Here is a 21,708-nt window from a genome sequence, read left to right as displayed (position 1 = left end):
CAGTCCATGACTGCAGCACCACAGACCGCCCGGCTAATCCCGCGCGGCTGCAATGTGTTTGTCACCACGAAAACGCAAACGATCTTCTCCTTATGCGTGACAACGTAAAACCTCGCATAAGTCTGCGCATCCGAGAAGAGCTTACAAAACTTCATTGTACTGTTCTTCGTCATCTATCAGCCCGGATCTCGCCCCCCTTCCGATTTCCATCTGCTTGGTCCAATGAAGGATGCACTACACAGAAAGCAGTACGTGGATGACGGGGAGGTTACTGATGTCGCCAGACTTTGGTACATACGTCGACTGATAGGGTGGTACCATTTGGGCAAATAGGCCCTCCCAGTAAGGTGGTGTAAAGCCGTTGCATTAAGCGGAGATGAAGGCAAAAATAGGGTTTTTTAGCCAGAAGAGCGGAGAATAGCACAGTGTATTGGAGTCCTGAATAAAACCAACCTGCTTTCAGAAAGAAAATTTTGTTACATTACTTATTACTACGAGATACAGACACGACGTAGTTTAAAGTCATTACTAAAAATCTCCAAAAGTTTTTCACCCATTTACTTCAAATTATTACATGATACTCTCATGAACAACCAGAGACAGTCTATTTATTTCTATAATATATATAATATGTGAACATACATAATACATAAAGGGGTAACATTGTTAGCAAAAGTCTAGAAAATTTCTTGATCGATTTAGTTTAAATTTTTAAATCATAGTCCAACAAACATTAATGCGACGTTGTTTGCAACAATCTGGAAAAGATGTCGGAGTTCCTTAAAATTTTTGTAAATACTCTAATAAATGTTAAGACAGATATAGGAAACATACTGTTTTTAATGAAAATGAAACGACCGAATGGCATTTATTGGCCGGGATATCCCGTTCGGGGTTCGACCGCTGTATTGCAAGTCTTTTTAGTTGACGCCACTTCGGCGACTTGCTTGTCAATGATGATGAAAATGATGGACATACAACACCCAGGGGATCGAACCCAGGCACCCTTGCGTGGTAGGCGGCAACGCTACCGCTGCGCTACAGCGACGGACATTGTTTTTAATATGTGTGGCGTATAAATACAAAAATAATATAAATAGAAGCTACACTGTTAGCAAAACTAAAATTTTACTCGATGCTCTAGAAAACATTTTTAATAGAGAAACGCTGTTAGCAGGATCCACTAATAAACATTTGGTTTGTCATAGGCTATATACCTTTTAAAATGTATATAATATAGAAATTATACACATAGCAGGAACATTCTTAACAAAATCTCGAAAGGTGCTTGATTGATGCACTTACAATATTTACATGATACTCTACACTCACATAGACATAGGCTACCAATTTTAATACATATAAAGTATATGAACTTATGTAATTCATAAGGATGAATTATTACTAGCAAAAATTGTGAAAAGTATCTTGACCGATTTGTGTCTAATTTTTACATGACACAGTATTATGTATTCAAATGGGCATACCCTACATATTTAAATGTGTGTGTGTGTGTGTGTGTTTCTGTAATGAATGTAAGGTGGAAATGTTGTTAGCAAAAATCTTGCTAGTTCTTGAATGGTTTACTTCAAATTTATACACAGTAGTAATAAATATTGGGATGGATATAGGTTAGGTATTTTTATATATATGATATATAAATACACATTATAATATGTAAAGAGGAAATGTTAACGAAAATTTTGAGTAGTTCTTGACTAATTTACTGCAAAGTCTTAAATGACACTCTAATAAACATTCAGATGGCCATATTTCTTTACTATGTGTAGTATATGAATCTAAAGGGTGTTACAAAAAGGTACGGCCAAACTTTCAGGAAACATTCCTCACACACAAATAAAGAAAAGATGTTATGTGGACATGCGTCCGCAAACGCTTGATTTCCATGTTAGAGCTCATTTTAGTTTTGTCAGTATGTACTGTATTTCCTCGATTCACCACCAGTTGCCCCAATTGAAGGAAGGTAATGTTGACTTCGGTGCTTGTGTTAACATGTGACTCATTGCTCTACAGTACTAGCATCAAGCACATCAGTACGTAGCATCAACAGGTTAGTGTTAATCACGAACGTGGTTTTACCGTCGGTGCAATGTTTACAAATGCGGAGTTGGCAAATGCCCATTTCATGTATGGATTACCACGGGGCAATAGCCGTGGCGCGGTACGTTTGTATAGAGACAGATTTCCAGAACGATGGTGTCCCGACAGGAAGACGTTCGAAGCAATTGATCGGCGTCTTAGGGAGCACGGAACATTCCAGCCTATGACTCGCGAATGGGGATGACCTAGAGCGACGAGGACACCTGCAATGGACGAGGCAATTCTTCGTGCAGTTGGCGATAACCCTAATGTCAACTTCAGAGAAGTTGCTGCTGTACAAGGTAACGTTGACCACGTCACTGTATGGAGAGTGCTACGGGAGAACCAGTTGTTTCCGTACCATGTACACCATGTACAGCGTGTGCAGGCACTATCAGCAGCTGATTGGCCTCCACGGGTACACTTCTGCGAATGGTTCATCCAACAATGTGTCAATCCTCATTTCAGTGCAAATGTTCTCTTTACGGATGAGGCTTCATTCCAACGTGATCAAATTGTAAATTTTCACAATCAACATGTGTGGACTGACAAGAATCCGCACGCAATTGTGCAATCACGCCATCAACACAGATTTTCTGTGAACGTTTGGGCAGGCATTGTTGGTTATGTCTTGATTGGGCTCCATGTTCTTCCACCTACGCTCAATGGAGCACGTTATCATGATTTCATACGGGATACTCTACCTGTGCTGCTAGAACATGTGCCTTTACAAGTACGACACAACATGTGGTTCATGCACGATGGAGCTCCTGCACATTTCAGTCGAAGTGTTCGTATGCTTCTCAACAACAGATTCGGTGACCGATGGATTGGTAGAGGCGGACCAGTTCCATGGCCTCCACGCTCTCCTGACCTCAACCCTCTTGACTTTCATTTATGGGGGCATTTGAAAGCTCTTGTCTATGCAACCCCGGTACCAAATGTAGAGACTCTTCGTGCTCGTATTGTGGACTGCTGTTATACAATACGCCATTCTCCAGGGCTGCATCAGCGCATCAGGGATTCCATGTGACGGAGGGTGGATGCATGTATCCTCGTTAACGGAGGACATTTTGAACATTTCCTGTAACGGAGTGTTTGAAGTCACGCTGGTAAGCTCTGTTGCTGTGTGTTTCCATTCCATGATTAATGTGATTTGAAGAGAAGTAATAAAATGAGCTCTAACATGGAAAGTAAGCGTTTCCGGACACATGTCCACATAACATATTTTCTTTCTGTGTGTGAGGAATGTTTCCTGAAAGTTTGGTCGTACCTTTTTGTAACACCCTGTATATAATATGTACAGGGGTAATTTTTTTGCAGAAATCTCAAATTTTTTCACCAGTTTACTTTAAATTTTTACATGTTTTTCTAATAAACTTTCAGACAGATATAGGCTACATATTTTTTGTGGTGAGGTTTCGTTTTCTTTCACGCAGTCGGTTTTCACTATTATAGCAGTGTTTTTTCTTCTTGTAGTTGGTTTTAACAGAAAACAGGAAAGTTGTATTTATGGCTTGTTGGCTTATAATTAGAATACTATTATAGAATCTGAATCATCTGAAACTTTGTAATCCTTCACATTTACAGATTAAAAGTAATCAAAAGACTGTCACTGTAGGTACTATCCTCATGGATCCATCAACTCAAGGGTTCTCTATCATACCACATATAACAATGATCCAAACTAATTTACCTACTAATTTTAAGCTACTTGAATTCAAAATCATGGTTTGCCTTGCAGTACCAATAAACGAGACTGAAGGACTGAGAAAGGGGAGGAATGAAATGGACAGACAGAAGAGTTGTGGGGTAATAATGGACTTAGAGAGAGGAAAGACAGAGATAAATAGAGTGAGGGACTAGGAGATTCACAGAGAGAAGAGGAGGAGGATATGAATAGAGAGAGGGGGAGGAGGTAATGGAGAGAAAGAGAGAAGGGGAGGAAGGAAGGAAAGGAGGAGTGGACAAATAAATTGAGGAGGAGGTTATAGACAGAGAGATGGGGAAGAGTGATTAGGATGCATATGCCATTTCCACAGATATTTAACAAACACGTAGCATTGCCATGTTCACTAGTTACATTATATACTATTGCAGTAATTGATGTGTGTTGTATTTGGATATCTTTTTTTGTCTAGTTAGCAATAAACTTCATAACTCTCGTAAACTGGTTATCATTTTCGCTGATAAAATTTCAACGTTATTAAGACGACTAATTTATAATATAATCCTTGCCAAGACAGTGTTTCATAGTTTGAATAATTCTTTAATATCTCTTATCATTTTAAACTTAGTCCAAGTTTGAACACTTTGCCAAATTATCTTATTCAAATGGCGAAATTATAATTTTATTTCTCTACACTGATAAATCACTTTTAGTATTTGCCCATTGTTGCAAACTACAGTTTCTGAGTGTAACTATCTTGATTAAGGTTGAATCATATACAATATGGGACTGCTTAAAACAAACGTTAAATTCGTACAGTTTTTCATGTCGTTTGTCTTTGTTTTTCAGTTGCTATTGGAATAATAATGGTTGCAGGAAAGGAGAACAAACGGGGCAATGTCATTTTCTTGTTGTTGTGGTCTTCAGTGCAAAGACTGGTTTGATGCAGCTCTCCATGCTACTCTATCCTGTGCAAGCCTCTTCATCTCCGAATAACTACTGCAATCTACATCCTACTGACTCTGCTTAGTGCATGCACCTCTTGGTCTCCCTCTACAATTTTTACCATTCACGCTTCCCTCCAGTACTAAACTGATGATTTCTTGATGCCTCAGAACGTGTCCTACCAAGCGATTCCGTCATCTAGTCAAGTCGTGCCTCAAATTCTTCTTCCCTCCAATTCTATTCAGTACCTCTTCATTAGTTACATGATTTACCCATCTAATATTACATGAAACATAAAAAATAAAAGTTTTGTAATTATTTTGCAAATAACAATGGGTAAAAACACATTAATTATATAATACGTATAGAAATAATTACCTAATGTCTCTGTGATAGTAAAGAGAGTAGTGTGGTTATAAATTCTATCGCACTACACAGCGAGCTGTTGAGCCCTGTCCTTTCTTCCACCTCTCTTTTCTTTGCCTGCATTTGCGCGGGGTGACGCCGGCGCCTGTTGTTGACAGGAGCGCATCTTCCAGCCGTGGCTGCAGCTGGGCTGGGTGCTGGCGCTGACCAGGGCGGGCCGCGACCAGGGCCAGGTGGTGCGCCTCATCTCCAGCGTCATGTCCACGTTAACGACGCCGCTCTTCGCCGCGGACTCCGCTGGAGACCACGAGCGGTCGAAGGCCAGCCCGCAGCAGGAGGACGGATCGCTCAAGGAAGACCCGCTGGCAGTAGGGCAGACGCCCCTCGTGGCGGCACTCACGCGGTCGCTGCGTGCACACACTCTGTCTCACCAGGAGGTCTTTGACGAGGTTAGCGGCGCCTGTGTGTACCGAACTAGACAAGGAGTAGTCATAAAGTTGAAACTTGTGGCCTCCTTCTTAATGTACAATACTGGCCATTAAAATTGCTACACCACGAAGTTGACCTGCTAAAGACGCGAAATGTAACCGACAGGAAGAAGATGCTGTGATATGCAAATGATTAGCTTTTCAGAGCATTCACACAGTGTTGGCGCCGGTGGCGACACCTACAACGTGCTGACATGAGGAAAGTTTCCAACCGATTTCTCATAGATAAACAGCAGCTGACAGGCGTTGCCTGGTGAAACGTTGTTGTGATGCCTCGTGTAAGGAGGAGAAATGCGTACCATCACGTTTCCGACTTTGATAAAGGTCGGATTGTAGCCTATCGCGATTGCGGTTTATCGTATCGCGACATTGCTGCTCGCGTTGGACGAGATCCAATGACTGTTAGCAGAATACGGAGTCGGTGGGTTCATGAGGGTAATACGGAACGCCGTACTGGATCCCAACGGTCTCCTATAACTACCAGTCGATATGGACAGGCATCTTATCCGCGTGGCTGTAACGGATCGTGTAGCCACGTCTCGATCCCTGAGTCAACAGATGGGGACGTTTGCAAGACAACAACCATCTGCACGAACAGTCCGACGACGTTTGCAGCGCATGGACTATCAGCTCGGAGACCATGGCTGCGGTTACCCTTGACGCTGCATCACAGACAGCAGCGGCTGCGATGATGTACTCAACGACGAACCTGGTTGCACGAATGGCAAAACGTCATTTTACGGATTAATCCAGGTTCTGTTTACAGCATCATGATGGTCGCATCCGTATTTGACGACATCGCGGTGAACGCACATTGGAAGCGTGAATTCGTCATCTCCATACTGGCGTATGACCCGGCGTGATGCTATGGGGTGCCATTAGTTACAAGTCTCGGTCACCTCTTGTTCGAATTGACGGCACTTTGAACAGTGGACGTTACATTTGAGATGTGTTACGACCCGTGGCTCTACCCTTCATTCGATCCCTGCGAAACCCTACATTTCAACAGGATAATGCACGATCGCATGTTCCAGGTCCTGTACGGGCCTTTCTGGATACAGAAAATGTTCGACTGCTGCCCTGGCCAGCACATTCTTCAGATCTCTCACCAATTGAAAACGTCTGGTCATTGGTGGCCGAGCAACAGGCTCGTCACAATACGCCGGTCACTACTCTTGATGAACTGTGGTATCGTGTTGAAGCTGCATGGGCAGCTGTACCTGTACACGCCATCCAAGCTCTGTATGACTCAATGCCCAGGCGTATCAAGGCCATTATTACGACCAGAGGTGGTTGTTCTGGGTACTGATTTGTCAGGATCTATGCACCCAAATTGCGTGAAAATGTAATCACATGTCAGTTCTAGTATAATATATTTGTCCAATGAATACCCGTTTATCATTTGCAGTTCTTCTTGGTGTAGCATTTTTAATGGCCAGTAGTGTATGTTAGCCGCAGTATCATGAAACCATGCAAAACCAAATTATAGACCAAGGGGAAATTGAAGCCATTCTCTCTGGTCGATAAGCAAATCTACAATCATACACTCCTGGAAATTGAAATAAGAACACCGTGAATTCATTGTCCCAGGAAGGGGAAACTTTATTGACACATTCCTGGGGTCAGATACATCACATGATCACACTGACAGAACCACAGGCACATAGACACAGGCAACAGAGCATGCACAATGTCGGCACTAGTACAGTGTATATCCACCTTTCGCAGCAATGCAGGCTGCCATTCTCCCATGGAGACGATCGTAGAGATGCTGGATGTAGTCCTGTGGAACGGCTTGCCATGCCATTTCCACCTGGCGCCTCAGTTGGACCAGCGTTCGTGCTGGACGTGCAGACCGCGTGAGACGACGGTTCATCCAGTCCCAAACATGCTCAATGGGGGACAGATCCGGAGATCTTGCTGGCCAGGGTAGTTGACTTACACCTTCTAGAGCACGTTGGGTGGCACGGGATACATGCGGACGTGCATTGTCCTGTTGGAACAGCAAGTTCCCTTGCCGGTCTAGGAATGGTAGAACGATGGGTTCGATGACGGTTTGGATGTACCGTGCACTATTCAGTGTCCCCTCGACGATCACCAGTGGTGTACGGCCAGTGTAGGAGATCGCTCCCCACACCATGATGCCGGGTGTTGGCCCTGTGTGCCTCGGTCGTATGCAGTCCTGATTGTGGCGCTCACCTGCACGGCGCCAAACACGCATACGACCATCATTGGCACCAAGGCAGAAGCGACTCTCATCGCTGAAGACGACACGTCTCCATTCGTCCCTCCATTCACGCCTGTCGCGACACCACTGGAGGCGGGCTGCACGATGTTGGGGCGTGAGCGGAAGACGGCCTAACGATGTGCGGGACCGTAGCCCAGCTTCATGTAAACGGTTGCAAATGGTCCTCGCCGATACCCCAGGAGCAACAGTGTCCCTAATTTGCTGGGAAGTGGCGGTGCGGTCCCCTACGGCACTGCGTAGGATCCTACGGTCTTGGCGTGCATCCGTGCGTCGCTGCGGTCCGGTCCCAGGTCGACGGGCACGTGCACCTTCCGCCGACCACTGGCGACAACATCGATGTACTGTGGAGACCTCACGCCCCACGTGTTGAGCAATTCGGCGGTACGTCCACCCGGCCTCCCGCATGCCCACTATACGCCCCCGCTCAAAGTCCGTCAACTGCACATACGGTTCACGTCCACGCTGTCGCGGCATGCTACCAGTGTTAAAGACTGCGATGGAGCTCCGTATGCCACGGCAAACTGGCTGACACTGACGGCGGCGGTGCACAAATGCTGCACAGCTAGCGCCATTCGACGGCCAACACCGCGGTTCCTGGTGTGTCCGCTGTGCCGTGCGTGTGATCATTGCTTGTACAGCCCTCTCGCAGTGTCCGGAGCAAGTATGGTGGGTCTGACACACCGGTGTCAATGTGTTCTTTTTTCCATTTCCAGGAGTGTACAAGAGGAACGAGATCACAAATCATAACTAACTAAGCTACAGACGTTGGGTGGCAAAGTAAATAGCGAACCGCTCACAATATGGATTGTGCTACTGCAGTTGTGACACTAGTTTTTCCACAAAAAATGAGCACCTGGGACACGAATCACCCAGTATCTCAGTTCAGAGCTCTCAACTGCCCACTCAATAAATAAAACTCTCCTTGGAGGGGATGAGTCACGTTGTTGCCAATTTAGGAAAAAAGGGGTATGTGGCAGAAATATCCCACTCTTGGTGTACAAAACACACGTTAACAAACACAGGCCGCGCGGGATAGCTGCGCGGTCTGGGCGTCTTATTACGGTGCGCGCGGCTTCCCCTGTCGGAGGTTGGAGTTCTTCCTCCGGCATGGATGTGTGTGTTGTCTTTAGCGTAAGTTAGTTTAAGTTAGATTAAGTAGCGTGTAAGCCTAGGGACCGATGTCCTCAGCAGTTTGGTCCCATAGATACTTACCAGAAATAAAAATAAAATAATCAAACACAAGGTTCAACCAGAAGGTTGGTACTTCTCTGGAGCAGTGTCTCCTCGACTGGTTAGCCTCTTTGCGCCAATCATTCATTTAGATACACCAGAATTTTCTTCGCAGCTACCTTCTTCGTACCTATGTTTTTCTTTCCAGCTTTTAAGATTGCCCTTTTTAGAGATGTCCATTCCTCTTCAACTGTACTGCCTACTGAGCTATTCATTATTGCTGTATCTATAGCCTTGGAGAACTTTAAGCGGATCTTGTCATTCCTTAGTATTTCGGATCCCACTTCTTTGCGTATTGATTCTTCCTGACTAATGTCTTGAACTTCAGCCTACTCTTAATCACTACTATATTGTGATCTGAGTCTACATCTGCTCCTGGGTACGCCTTACAATCCAGTATCTGATTTTGGAATCACTGTCTTACCATGATGTAATCTAACTGAAATATTCCCGTATCACCCGGTCTTTTCTAACTATACCTCCTCCTCTTGTGATTCTTGAACAGAGTATTTGCTATTACTAGCTGAAATTTATTACAGAACTCGATTAATCTTTCTCCTCTTCATTTCTTATCGGAAGCCCATATTTTACTGTAACCATTTCCTCTACTCCTTCTTCTACAACTGCATTCCACTCTCCTATGACTATTACATTTTCATCTCTTACCTTCTGTATTATCCTTTCAATATCCTCATATACTTGATCTATCGCTTTATTTTCGGCTTGCGACGTCGGATGTATAACTGAACTATCGTTGTCAGTTTTGATTTGCTGTCGATACTGAAAAGAACAACCCTATCACTGAGCTGTTCACAGTAGCACATTCTCCACCCTACCTTCCTATTCATAACGAATCCTACCCCGTTTATACCATTTTTGCTGCTGTTGATATTACCAAATACTCATGTGACCAGAAATCCATTTTTTCTCTCCGTTTACCTTCACAGAGACCTTCTACATCTAGACTGAGCCTTTGCATTTCCATTTTCAGATTTTCTAGCTTCCCTACCACGTTCAAGCTTCTGACATTCCACACCCCGACTCGTAGAACGTTATCCTTTCGTTGGTTATTCAACCCTTTTCTCATTCTCACCTCCTCCTTGGCAGTCCCCTCCCAGAGATACGAATGGAGAACTATTCCGGAATCTTTTGCCAATGGAGAGATCATCATGGCGCTTTTGTCAATTACAGGCCTCACGTCGTGTGGTTTCCTTTGCCTTCTGTATCCTCATGCCATTGGTCATTGCTGATTCTTCCGCTTTTAGGGGCAGTTTCCCACCACAAGGGCAAGCTCGAATTTCGGAGGCACTATAGTCACGTCCATTTTGCGAATTATGTGTGATAGGAAGCATCGGTTATATTACTTGACTCATTTCGGAGAGTACTCTCTGCGCCATGCATAATGCCTCTTCCTAGCGTCTGTATCTGGAGATGGACGAGAATTTGTGTGATTCTCCCAGCCATGTTGAACGAACCCTTGCTGAAACGTACTACTCTTATTTACATCTTCTTTATCTGACGTTACATAAGTTACTACCGACTTTAGCGACTGTAATAAAAGTCTTATTTAGAGAATACCGTCTTCGCTTTATTTTACAGTATCTGCAATGTGTGAGGTGCCGGGGCTAGCAGTGTATTTAATACTAAATTCTTCTAGAATCTACATATGTAAATGATGCTCTAAGCCCCCCCCCCCCCTATTCTAACTCCGACTTTTGCTGTTGCACATGGATTAAAAAGAAACGCGAACTGACTGTAATCGACCCTGCAAGTGGAGTAGAAAAGAGTTTGGCACCTGCAATAATTTCATTTGATAAATAAGTTAAATAAAGGAAAGCTTCATTAACGTAGTGAGAAATGATAGGGTTGCTCTACCGATTAACAGAATGAAAGTTCTGTCCACAATAACAATATGATTTATTATAACTCAAAATAATAAACAAAAACACATGAAACATTTACAATACATCACATTGGCTCAAATTGGATACTCAAATAAATGCTGTGAAGGTGAAGTTGTCCCTAAACTAGATTGTGACATTTATGACGAAGTGGTATGTGGAGCCAATTCCTTGCAACTCAAGTCTTAAGAGAGACACACAGCCAACCCAACATTAATTGCTGCTACAGTAGTGAGAATTCAGACAATGAACACCCAAGACAGAACAAAGTTAGAGAAAGACGAACAGGCGGGCTCTGCTTAGCTCTGATTATAACCAAGGAAAATCCCTATCTGCCGGTGCTGCGGACATACATTACCAAACTGTCTTCTTAACTGCAAGAACACGATCTGGCGTACCGGAGGCGATGGCTGGTTGCTTCGACGTCCCGTCGTGGTGATAATGTCGCGAGTATAGCCCGAAACTAATTATCCTGGTCTGGTTGTTTCAGACTAAAGACTTCCTCGCAATACAAATGCGCCTCTGAGGGAGACGAAGAACGCTCGCCACACAATCACTGACGGTACAGTGATTGATTTTAACAAGCGAAGTCACACTGTAACTCCTATACAGTCAACTTTAGCCAAAACTGCTCAAGACAGAAAACATAGGCCGCTTGTACGCAGAACGCTCAATTGCCAACTGTACCCGGGAAGTTACGTTGAAGTCGAAACTTCAGCAACTCCGTCAAACAGTTACAATTAAAAAAAAGTATATTAGACAGCCAACGGAAGGCGGGCTGTCCAGAGCAGCGAGAGCTCAGTCTTGTAACCTACTCCGACCGAAAGGCGAGAGCCGACCCCTCACAAGAGCACCCGTACAAACCGAACACAGAACATTCCCGCCCCCACGACAGTGGCCGTGGTTAACCGTTCCAATCAGCAACTCAAAACCGGCGGAAAGTTCCATTCTATTGCCGGAGCACTACCATTCCACCAATGGAGATTCTTGGCGCCAATTTCTGCGCCGATTTCGCTACGTCACGGAGCTATGCCCTGAGCAAGCCAATCACAGTTACTATACGGCAGAAAACGCGGGAATTTGCGCGCCAAGGCTGCTTGGGAACACAAGTCATTCCCACGCCTCGCTGGTAGCCCGCCAGAAAGTGTTTTCGCTAAGTTTCTGCGAAGTAAAGGAACCTCTAGCCCAACCGCTACTTCAGGCCCCTCCATTATGCAAGCAGTTATTCGCCTTCGCAATGATTCATAGAGTTTTTTCGTGTCCTACTGGGGGACATCGTGTCAAATTCTGCCCAACCGCCGGCGGAAGTGGCCTAGCGGTTCTAGGCGCTACAGTCTGGAACCGCGCGACCGCTACGGACGCAAGTTCGAATCCTGCCTCGGGCATGGATGTGTGTGATGTCCTTAGGTTAGTTAAGTTTAATTAGTTCTAAGTTCTAGGCGACTGATGACCTCAGAAGTTAAGTCGCATAGTGCTCAGAGCCATTTGAACCATTTTTTTCCCTTACAATTCTCTTTTGTAGGATCATGAACATTTCTCATGCTTTAACGTATTACTATAATAATTATTAAATTATTATCATTACTCCCTTTTTTGTTTCTTACTTCATTCCTGAGGTTCTTCTTCGCATATGTGCTAGATTTTTCTACACAGCTCTTCCACGAACGTAAATGCACTGAAACGTCAATAAAACTGGTATGGGCATGCATATTCAAATACAGAGATATGTAAACGGCCAGAATAGGGCGCTGCGGTCGGAAACGCCTATGTAAGACAACAAATGTCTGGCGCAGTTATTAGATCGGTTAGCGCTGCTACAATGTCAAGATTTAAGTGAGTTAGAACGTTGTCTTACAGTCGGCGCACGAGCGATGGGACACTGCATCTCCGAGGTAGCGATGAAGTGGGGATATTCCCTTAGGACCATTTCACGAATGTACCGTGAATATCAGGACTCCGGTAAAACATCAAATCTCCGACATCGCTGCGGCAAGATCCTTCAAGAACGGGACCAACGACGATTGCATAGAATCGTTCAATGTGACAGAAGTGCAACACTTCCGCAGATTGCTGCAGATTTCAGTGCTGGGCTATCAAGAAGTGTTAGCATGCGAACCATTCAACGAAACGTCATCGATATAGGCTTTCGGAGCCGAAGGCCCGCTCGTGTACCCTTGATAACTGTACGACACAAAGCTTTACGCCTCGCCTGGGCTCGTCAACACCGACATTGGACTATTGATGACTGGAAAGATGTTGTCTGGTCGGACGACTCTCGTTTCAAATTGTATCGAGCGGATGGACGTGTACGGGTATGGAGAAAACCTTATGAATCCACGGATCCTCCATGTCAGCAGGGGACTTTATAAGCTAGCGGAAGCTCTGTAATAGTGTGGGCCGTGGGCAGTTGGAGTGATATGGGGCTTCTGATACGTCTAGATAAGGTTCTAACAGGTGACACGTAAGCGTCCTGTGTGATCACCTGCATCATTCGTGTCTATTGTGCATTCCGCCGGACATGGGCAATTCCAGTAGGGCATTGCGACACCCCACATGTCCCGAATTGCTACAGAGTGGCTCCAGGAACACACTTCTGAGTTTAAACACTTCCTTTGGTCACCAATAATGTTCATACATTCTTGAGCATATGTACTCTTACGGATGTATGGGCAGCCCTGCAGGATTCATGGTGTCACATCATGTTGCGGCACTTTTGCGTGCTCGCGAGGGACCTACGCGATATTAGGCAGGTGTACCAGTTTCTTTGACTGTGCAGTGTATATGTACATTTTTTAGTATGTGCGTTCTCTGCCGTCTCGTTTGTTTTTGTATTACAGGATTCGATCGATCGTCTTTCGTTTTGTCTGGTGGTTGTGAGAGCGACTGCTATCGCTCTCTTTCTGTGTGTGTATATTTAAGGGGTAGATATTATATCCTAACATATATATATATATATATATATATATATATATGTTTTTGTGTGTGTGAATTTTTACTTCACTATGGTATGGTACTGGGTGATCTAGGGTGTCCTCTTTGTGTGATTCTATCTTTGTGGTATCTAAAGGGGATGTTATTTATGTACTGCATGTTTCATTAGTTTAAATAACGTTTGCTTGCTAACGTTTGTTTTGCCATTTAATATGTGTTTCTTTTCTGTGATGGTTTTTTGGATTTAGAATATTTCTTGTAGGTTTAGGAGCGGTTTCTTGTTACTGAATCTGGCTGTTTTCATTTTTGTTTCTATTGTGGTAGTTTGGTAATGTTTTTATAGCAGTTATTCTGCAGATTTTGTGAGGCTGGTGTCATATTTGCATGCTATTTTCTGTTCTTTGTACCTTGTTCTAAATGCTTCGCTGGTCTGTCCTAAGTATAGAGAATCACAACCGTTACCACGGAGTTAGCAAGTGCCACGTTTTTTAAGGTTGTCACTGTTATCTTCCTTCTTTACACGCTTCTGTATTGAGTTACTGTTTTGATAAGCTAGTTTTTTTTCCCCTGTTTCTTGATGTCACCAATTGTATGTGTCAGTTTGTTTCCGTGTGAGCAGCTTGTCTGTTGAGTTTCGGCGTTGTTTCCTTGTTGTCTAGTGCTGGTGTTGTCCGTATGCGTGTATGCAATGAGTGTTGTAGACTCCTGGATTTGTGTAATGTTTGATTCATTTATTTTTATGTCTTTCTGGATTCTCTTCTTAAATTTTGTAACTGCTTTCTTTATCGCCTTGTTAATCGTATTTAGTATCAGTGGTAAATGAGCAACGCTTGTTTTGAGAACTGCCTCCTCCGTGCGTGAATTACCCTACTCGATACGTTTGAAACTTTATGGCGTCGCATTTGCTCGTGGGCTGCTCAGATGAGGACGCTGGTGGTGTCCGGGACGGATACGACGGCCAATACGGCGGTGTCGGCGCTGGCGCTGCTCAGCCTCAACCAGGAGTGGCAGCGCGCAGCCCACCAGGAACTGGACCAGGTGTTCGGCAGGGGCAGTCGGGACTACCACCGGGAGGTCACCGTCGAAGACATCGCCCGGCTCAACGTTCTGGACAGGATCCTCAAGGTAAGTCACGGCGCCGTACGACAAATAGTGAGAAAGACACAAAATCACAACAGAAAAGCCGGCCGTTGTGGCCGAACGGTTCTAGGCGTTTCAGTCTGGAACCGCGTGACCGCTACGGTCGCAGATTAGAATCCTGCCTCGGGCATGGATGTGTGTCATCTCCTTAGGTTAGTTAGGTTTAATTAGTTGTAAGTTCTAGCGAACTGATGGTCTCAGATGTTAAGTCCCACAGTGCTCAGAGCCATTTGAACCACAACAGAAAATATAGAGCACACACTGCGTCGAGAGGAACGTCTTACGTCCTTTCAGTTGATATTTTTCAGGCGAATGCGGGAATTTTGAAGGTTGGGGAAATCTAGATTGCATCTAACTGGATGTTGAGAGAATTAAAGCTAAAATCTGGAAACATACTTTTTATTTTTCTTTCCGCCACATGTCTTCGTACATTGCGATAAGAAACAAGGAAAGAAGATTATGGTTTACCATCACTTCGATGTCGAGATGTTTAGAGGTGGAGCACAAGTTCGGGTTGTTTCTTGGATGGGGAAGGAAATTAGCCACGTCCTTTTCAAGGGACCCATCCTGACATTTGCCAGGAGCGGCTTAGGAAGATCATGCAAGGCGTAAACCTCGACGCAGATGCGAAAAGAGCAGTTCATCTGTACCCGCCACATCCTTGCACTCCGATCGAGAACTTAATTCAAGGACCGGCCGGTGTGACCGAGTGGTTCTAGGCGCTTCAGTCTGGAACCGCGCGGCCGCTACGGTCGCAGGTTCGAATCCTGCCTCGGGCATGGATGTCTGTGATGTCCTTAGGTTAGTTAGGTTTAAGTAGTTCTAAGTTCTAGGAGACTGATGACCTCAGATGTTAAGTCCCATAGTGCTCAGAGCCATTTGAACCTTAATTCAAGGTCTTTTAAAATTCGACATCAGACTACACACGTTCCTGAAGGAGCATAATGTAAATGTTAAAATGTGTTGTTTTGAAGAGTTTCACATAAAATATGTAAGAAGATCAGAAATGCATTAAGTCATTCATTTCGTCTAAGGTTAACTGCAGCAGCGTATCAGTATGTATTTTGTGTCCCTTTGATTTTTGTTCCATTCGTTAAGAATTTCTTTTTCTTCCAGGTCCTCAGTTTTTGAGGGACCGTTTGTTAAATTTACTCGTTCCTACCCCAAATTGTTTTGGAGGCATATCAGGTCGAGGAAATGTGTTTCGTTTGTGAACCTATTGATCTGAGTGAGCTTGACTATTGCGCACGTCTTGTCTAAGTCCTGGTACAAAGAAGTATCTGATATTACTTGGCTAAAGCGATCGAATATCTTTAACTGTTAGCGATCTGAAGTCGAAGTACGAATATCATACATATGACAACAGCACTGGCACAATTTTTCAAAATTACTATATCCGTGGACAGTACTGTGCTGCTGTAAGACGGTAAACATGATGACAAAATAGCAGTTTCATTTTTTTCTGTAAAAGAAAAGGACATTATTGTCTCTGCACAGTTGTACGTAAAAGTTTCACTAAATCATGACTACACTGTTTGTATGAGTCTTTATTAATTATCAAGTGAGATTAGCAAGATTAGTTTCGGAAGTACGCTGCTGTCCTCAGGCGTCAACGCAAGTAATTTACATTAAAAAGAATGTTGATGTGGACAACTTCTGTATTTAGTCGCGATTTTTTTACTGGTTGTTTCACTTAGGGTTATATGGTGATGTAATGGGAGTCAAAAGATAACTCATACATGGTATTCTAGTTCATAAATTTAATTAATTCTGTTCTTGACTGTTCATTTTATGTAAACTCTGTTATTTCCTTATTCTGAAAGTGAAATAAGGCTTTCTTTTTACACATGGAGAATACATGCATTACTTTATTCTGTAGCTGTAATAAGGCTTTTTTGATGCTTGGATAATAGCTGCATTCCTCCAAAACAGAAATTTTCGCCGTAGTCTATTTTGCAGTGACTGTAGCTGTGAAAGGTCTTCGAATGTCTGTGCCTCGCCATTTTATGAAATGCATGACATGCAGCTGTCTGTGTGTCCTTTATTATCACTACGGTACCGATTTCGGTTGAAAACCACCACTACATTATAAAAGTTCATATATTAATTATCATATCATATCATATCTATATGGCAATGTTATTAATATAGGCTCATCGGGACTGCTAAACAACAAGAGAACGAACATGTATGTGTACTCAAGAAGTGATATGGCAGAGGAAAAACAGAGATAAAAGAAATGAAAAAGTGGAAGTCGAAATGAATAAGCAACTATAAGTTTAATAAGTGTATCCAAATATGTTTAGATTTATTAATGAAGGATTATAAAGAAGAAAGTCAATTAAGAAAAGAGACGAATGTGCGTTCATGGCCCAAACCAGTAACACATTCAACAGCGGCCTATTGCACAAAGGTCAACACGTTGGATTTCAAACTTAGTTCCTTGGATAGTCCCATCATGCTTATACTTACTAATTAATTTTGATTTTCGCATTTTTCGCCTCTCATTCTACTCTTACGAGTAGTTGTATCAGAGATAGTTGCTATGCTGGGGAGATACTGGTGCTGCCGACACCAAAAAGTTAACAGTTGGGAGTATCACGTGATTGTACGGCCGTCTGTGGAAGAGACGAGTATTGGGTGAGGCGCGCCATACTGGAACGTGTCATTTCCAGGAACACATGTGTGCTCGTCGTATGGCTATCATCGAGAAAGTTTCATCAAGTACTACTGCGGCACGCTAGCGAGCAACTGCGTGCTGTTAATGCGATGGAACTAGGTTTGCTAAAACTGGGTTGAGAGTTCGTTCCATATACTGGCTCCCCCCCCCCCCCCCCTCCCTCCTCCTACTCGACCGCCACGCTCACAATAAATCCCTTCTGTCTCATGTTCTATTGATTTACCGATCTCAGACAGTCGCCTTACCTTTCTATAGCACTGAAAAACAAATGACAAAAATTGGTGAATATCTTGGTACATGCTGATTCAAAATATGCACCATTTGTCTCTATCACTCACCATTTTTCGATATACTCCTTCAACCATTTATATCTCCCTAGAACAATTGTTGTTACATGGCGTACTAATGAACATGGCATTAGCTAAGAAAATGGCGAGTTACGTGACACATACAGTGTATAGTAATATTTAGTTAAAGATATATTATACACATAAAACCCTTACACAATGAGGAATACTCCTTAAACTGTGTTTGTTTTGAATTTCCTGGTTGTAGACTTGCATTCGTGCTGAGCATTCGGCGTGTTACGCTGAAGTGTGCAGCAGTAGTCAGCCAACATTGCTGCACTCCACCGGCTCTGATACTGTCTCTCCATCGCCGAGATGTCCTGGTGGAAACGTTAACCATGTTCCTCACTGACTGAACCTAGATTTTCGGAGAAGAAATTGAGGAGATGAATTTTGAGGGACATGTTGCCACCCACCTTTTTCTGCGCACTGCTACAGTTCTTTGCAACATTTACATGATCAGCAGATTTATAATTTCCAAGCAAATTGGCTATAAATGATCTGAATGCCATCGATGTATTTCTTTCATTTTCATTCAGTATGTCTTGGAAGTGGGTGTCAGCAATTAGCTTCCTTATTCGTGGACCTATGAACACACCTTCTTTCACTTTCGCGTAACTCAATCCTGGCAACTTGTTGCGCAGGTACCGAAAAGCATCTGAGTCGTTGTCTAGTGTCCTTATGAAATTCTGCATGAGCCCCAGCTTGAGGTGAAGCGGTCACATGATAAATTTGGCACGGCACATGAAGGACATTTATATTTCCTGCCTGCATTGTGTTTCTCTTTGCCCATTTTTTCTTTGTGTAGTGGTGCTTTCTATCTCCACTGTCCCATTCACATATATATCAGCAGTACTTGGCGTACCATTTCTGCATTCCCACGAGAACGGTGATGACTTTTAAATCAGCACCGAAACCCCGTATGTACTCATGATAGCGTACTTTTTCAAGAAGTAGCGACATAGTTTAATATGTCTTTTTCAGGTGGGTGGAATATGCAGCCGGTATCGTTGCGTATTTTTTCCACTGTGCAATAATGCTACTTTCAGACTTGTTTTAGATGAGTCGATGAGCAATCGCCATGCTTCAATATTGAGTTCCACCTCGATTCTAGACATGAGACCTTGAACGTCCGTGTGATAGCAAATCACTCCTTTCGAAGAGTTTCACAAGTACTTTGTGTCTGTGACGAAAATATGTTATTGAACCAGGTGCAAGAAAATTAAATTTCTTAAGGCTTGAACCGAGTAGTTCAGTTTGATGTTTTGTTAGTGGCAGGTCCCGTACGTGGTCACAAAGATCAGCATTGTTCATTAGATAAACTGAAGATTGGAAGTCAGGGTCTGATACGTTGCTGGAAAATGGAAGAGAACTTTCTTCTTGCGTTTCTTTGTCAACTGTATATACTGTAAGTGATACTGGTGTTGGACAAGCGACGGGATGGTATGGAATTGGTTTAGAAACTGAGGGAAGGTCTGAATACTTTACAGATGCACGAGTTTTGCAGGAAAATTCGGTAAAATTTGCTAAATAGAAATAACGTCTGTGGTGTGGATGGTTGATTCACTCCGTCATAGAACTCCGAATGCCAGATGATTATTCTTCTTCGCCTTTCTTACCGAACCGCGCAAGCTGCATGTACATATTCAAACAGATGAACTATGGTGCCCACGATTTACAAGTAGTTATATTTCAAAAGAAGTGTAGTTCGTATGCTTTCTTCAGAAACGGTGTAAAAGACTTCCCATGGGATTTGTCTGTTAGATGGCAGCACACGTAGCGAAATAGATCTGGCGAATTTATGCAACCTCTGGCTGCAATAAAATTGTTGTTGTTGTCTTCAGTCGTGAGACTGGTTTGATGCAGCTCTCCATGCTACTCTATCCTGTGCAAGTTTCTTCATCTCCCAGTACTTACTGCAACCTACATCCTTCTGAATCTGCTTAGTGTATTCATCTCTTGGTCTCCCTCTACGATTTTTACCCACCACGCTACCTTCCAATACTAAATTTGTGATCCCTTGCTGCCTCAGAACATGTCCTACCAACCGGTCCCTTCTTCTAGTCAAGTTGCAATAAAATTAAACTGAAAACTAAAAAGAAACAAATTAAAGATTAGTAACGCGATGTCGAAAAATGTTTTGACGTATTATCTCAAAAGTAGACGATGCAAACAGCTTATCAGTGTAATCACCAATAATCTTCAATAGAACTATTTACATTGGAAATGTTTATCAAATATTATTAGTTTACGGTATCCAGGGGGATGGAGGCTTTCTCTGGTCTGGAGAGGATGGACCAGTCTTCCCCTAATCTTCCTAAATGAACGATGGTGGAGGCCTATGGCGCTGGTTCAAAAAGTGTGACTCATTTTGTCAGGATGGAAGATGTTCCCAGCGCTTGTTGGGAATAAACTGCTGGGGAAGCCCAGATTGGAATCAACATTTTGCAGTGGAGTGACGTTACCGCGATCGGGAAAGAGTCAATGAAATTGCCTGCATGGGGCTACTGAGTCTGACTGGCCGAAAGGCTTCAATTTCAAAACGGTCTGGAACACATGAAATGGAATGACCCACAAAGTATTTCTTCGAGAGCAGAAGGCCTTGAAAGAATTAGCATGTGCGTGCATTACCTTGCTCGGGTTTAGAGTTCTCACAGTGTTTTCCGGTCATCTGGGCGGCTGTTTCAGTTCTATGAACGTGCACGGGCTCGGTAGGCAGAGTTCTCTATCGAATACAATAAGTGCATCCAGTACCTAGTTGGAGCTAGTGTTCAGCGAACGAAGTGAGCTTGCCGAGGTTTAGTTGATGTCAATAAATACTACTGGTCTGATTTTAAACTCTTACGCTGTTCTGTCTTTGTGAAAATTATAGACGGCTGTAGTTAGCCTGCTTTCGGCAGCTACCTTTACTAATAAACTGGATAAGTATTGCGACCCGAGTTTGTTTTTATAGCTCTCCTGGGGTGAACCGAACCTATAACGGACCTAAAATCAATATCCGCTGGAAATCGTTACCGGGGCCTTAGAACACGCGTCTCACAGATCAGTTCTGTTAATAATGTTCCGCCGCACCTATCGTCGCTACGTTCCAAAGAATACCAAACGGCAAAACTAATCCCAGCTTCACGCAGCAGCTAACAATACGAGGGGCGATCAAAAAGATTCTGTTCGAAAGTCGTACAGACCGGAATTGGTATGCCGATCAGGCAAAATCACCGGGAGCATTGAGGCAGTCGTACCACCGACGCACCAGTTTGAAGATATCCATGTGATAAAACACCGTGCTCCGCTGCGTGAAGAAGTCCGTAACTGCCTGCTGCACATCCTCTTCTGACAGGAATCGCCGACCCTACGAGGCCCTTTCTAGGAAACCGAAGCCGTGATAATCGCGTGGGGAGAGATCAGGGCTCTAGGGCGGGTACTCGAATGTTTCCCACTTGGGTTGGCGTAACTTCTGCGTTACGACATTTGCGATACGAGCACGTGTGTTATCACGGAGCAACAGCACCCCTTGTCACGCACCATTCCACAACGGCGGTTATCGACAGGCATGCTGCCCCATATTAACAACACGTTGGTCCTCTTTGGACGCATTTGGAAATAACATCGCGGTAGTTCACTTTTCCGCAGTTATCGCACGCTTGTCGGAGAGGCACGGATGCC

General features: G+C 43.7%; 1 protein-coding gene across 1 annotated transcript in view; it reads left to right on the top strand.

The window, feature by feature from the left end:
- The window catches only part of LOC126196407 (cytochrome P450 4d2-like), a 113,411-nt gene that overhangs the window by 47,865 nt on the left and 43,838 nt on the right, over positions 1-21,708 (top strand). The window contains exons 4-5 of the mRNA XM_049934566.1: positions 5,239-5,529; positions 14,800-15,003. Coding sequence (XP_049790523.1) covers positions 5,239-5,529; positions 14,800-15,003 — 495 coding nt within the window. The remainder of the gene's footprint in view (positions 1-5,238; positions 5,530-14,799; positions 15,004-21,708) is intronic.

This window comes from Schistocerca nitens, chromosome 1, assembly GCF_023898315.1.
Source record: "Schistocerca nitens isolate TAMUIC-IGC-003100 chromosome 1, iqSchNite1.1, whole genome shotgun sequence".
Lineage (NCBI taxonomy): Eukaryota > Metazoa > Arthropoda > Insecta > Orthoptera > Acrididae > Schistocerca > Schistocerca nitens.
Note: the sequence above shows the minus strand (reverse complement) of the source record. Positions and strands in the feature narration are given on the sequence as shown.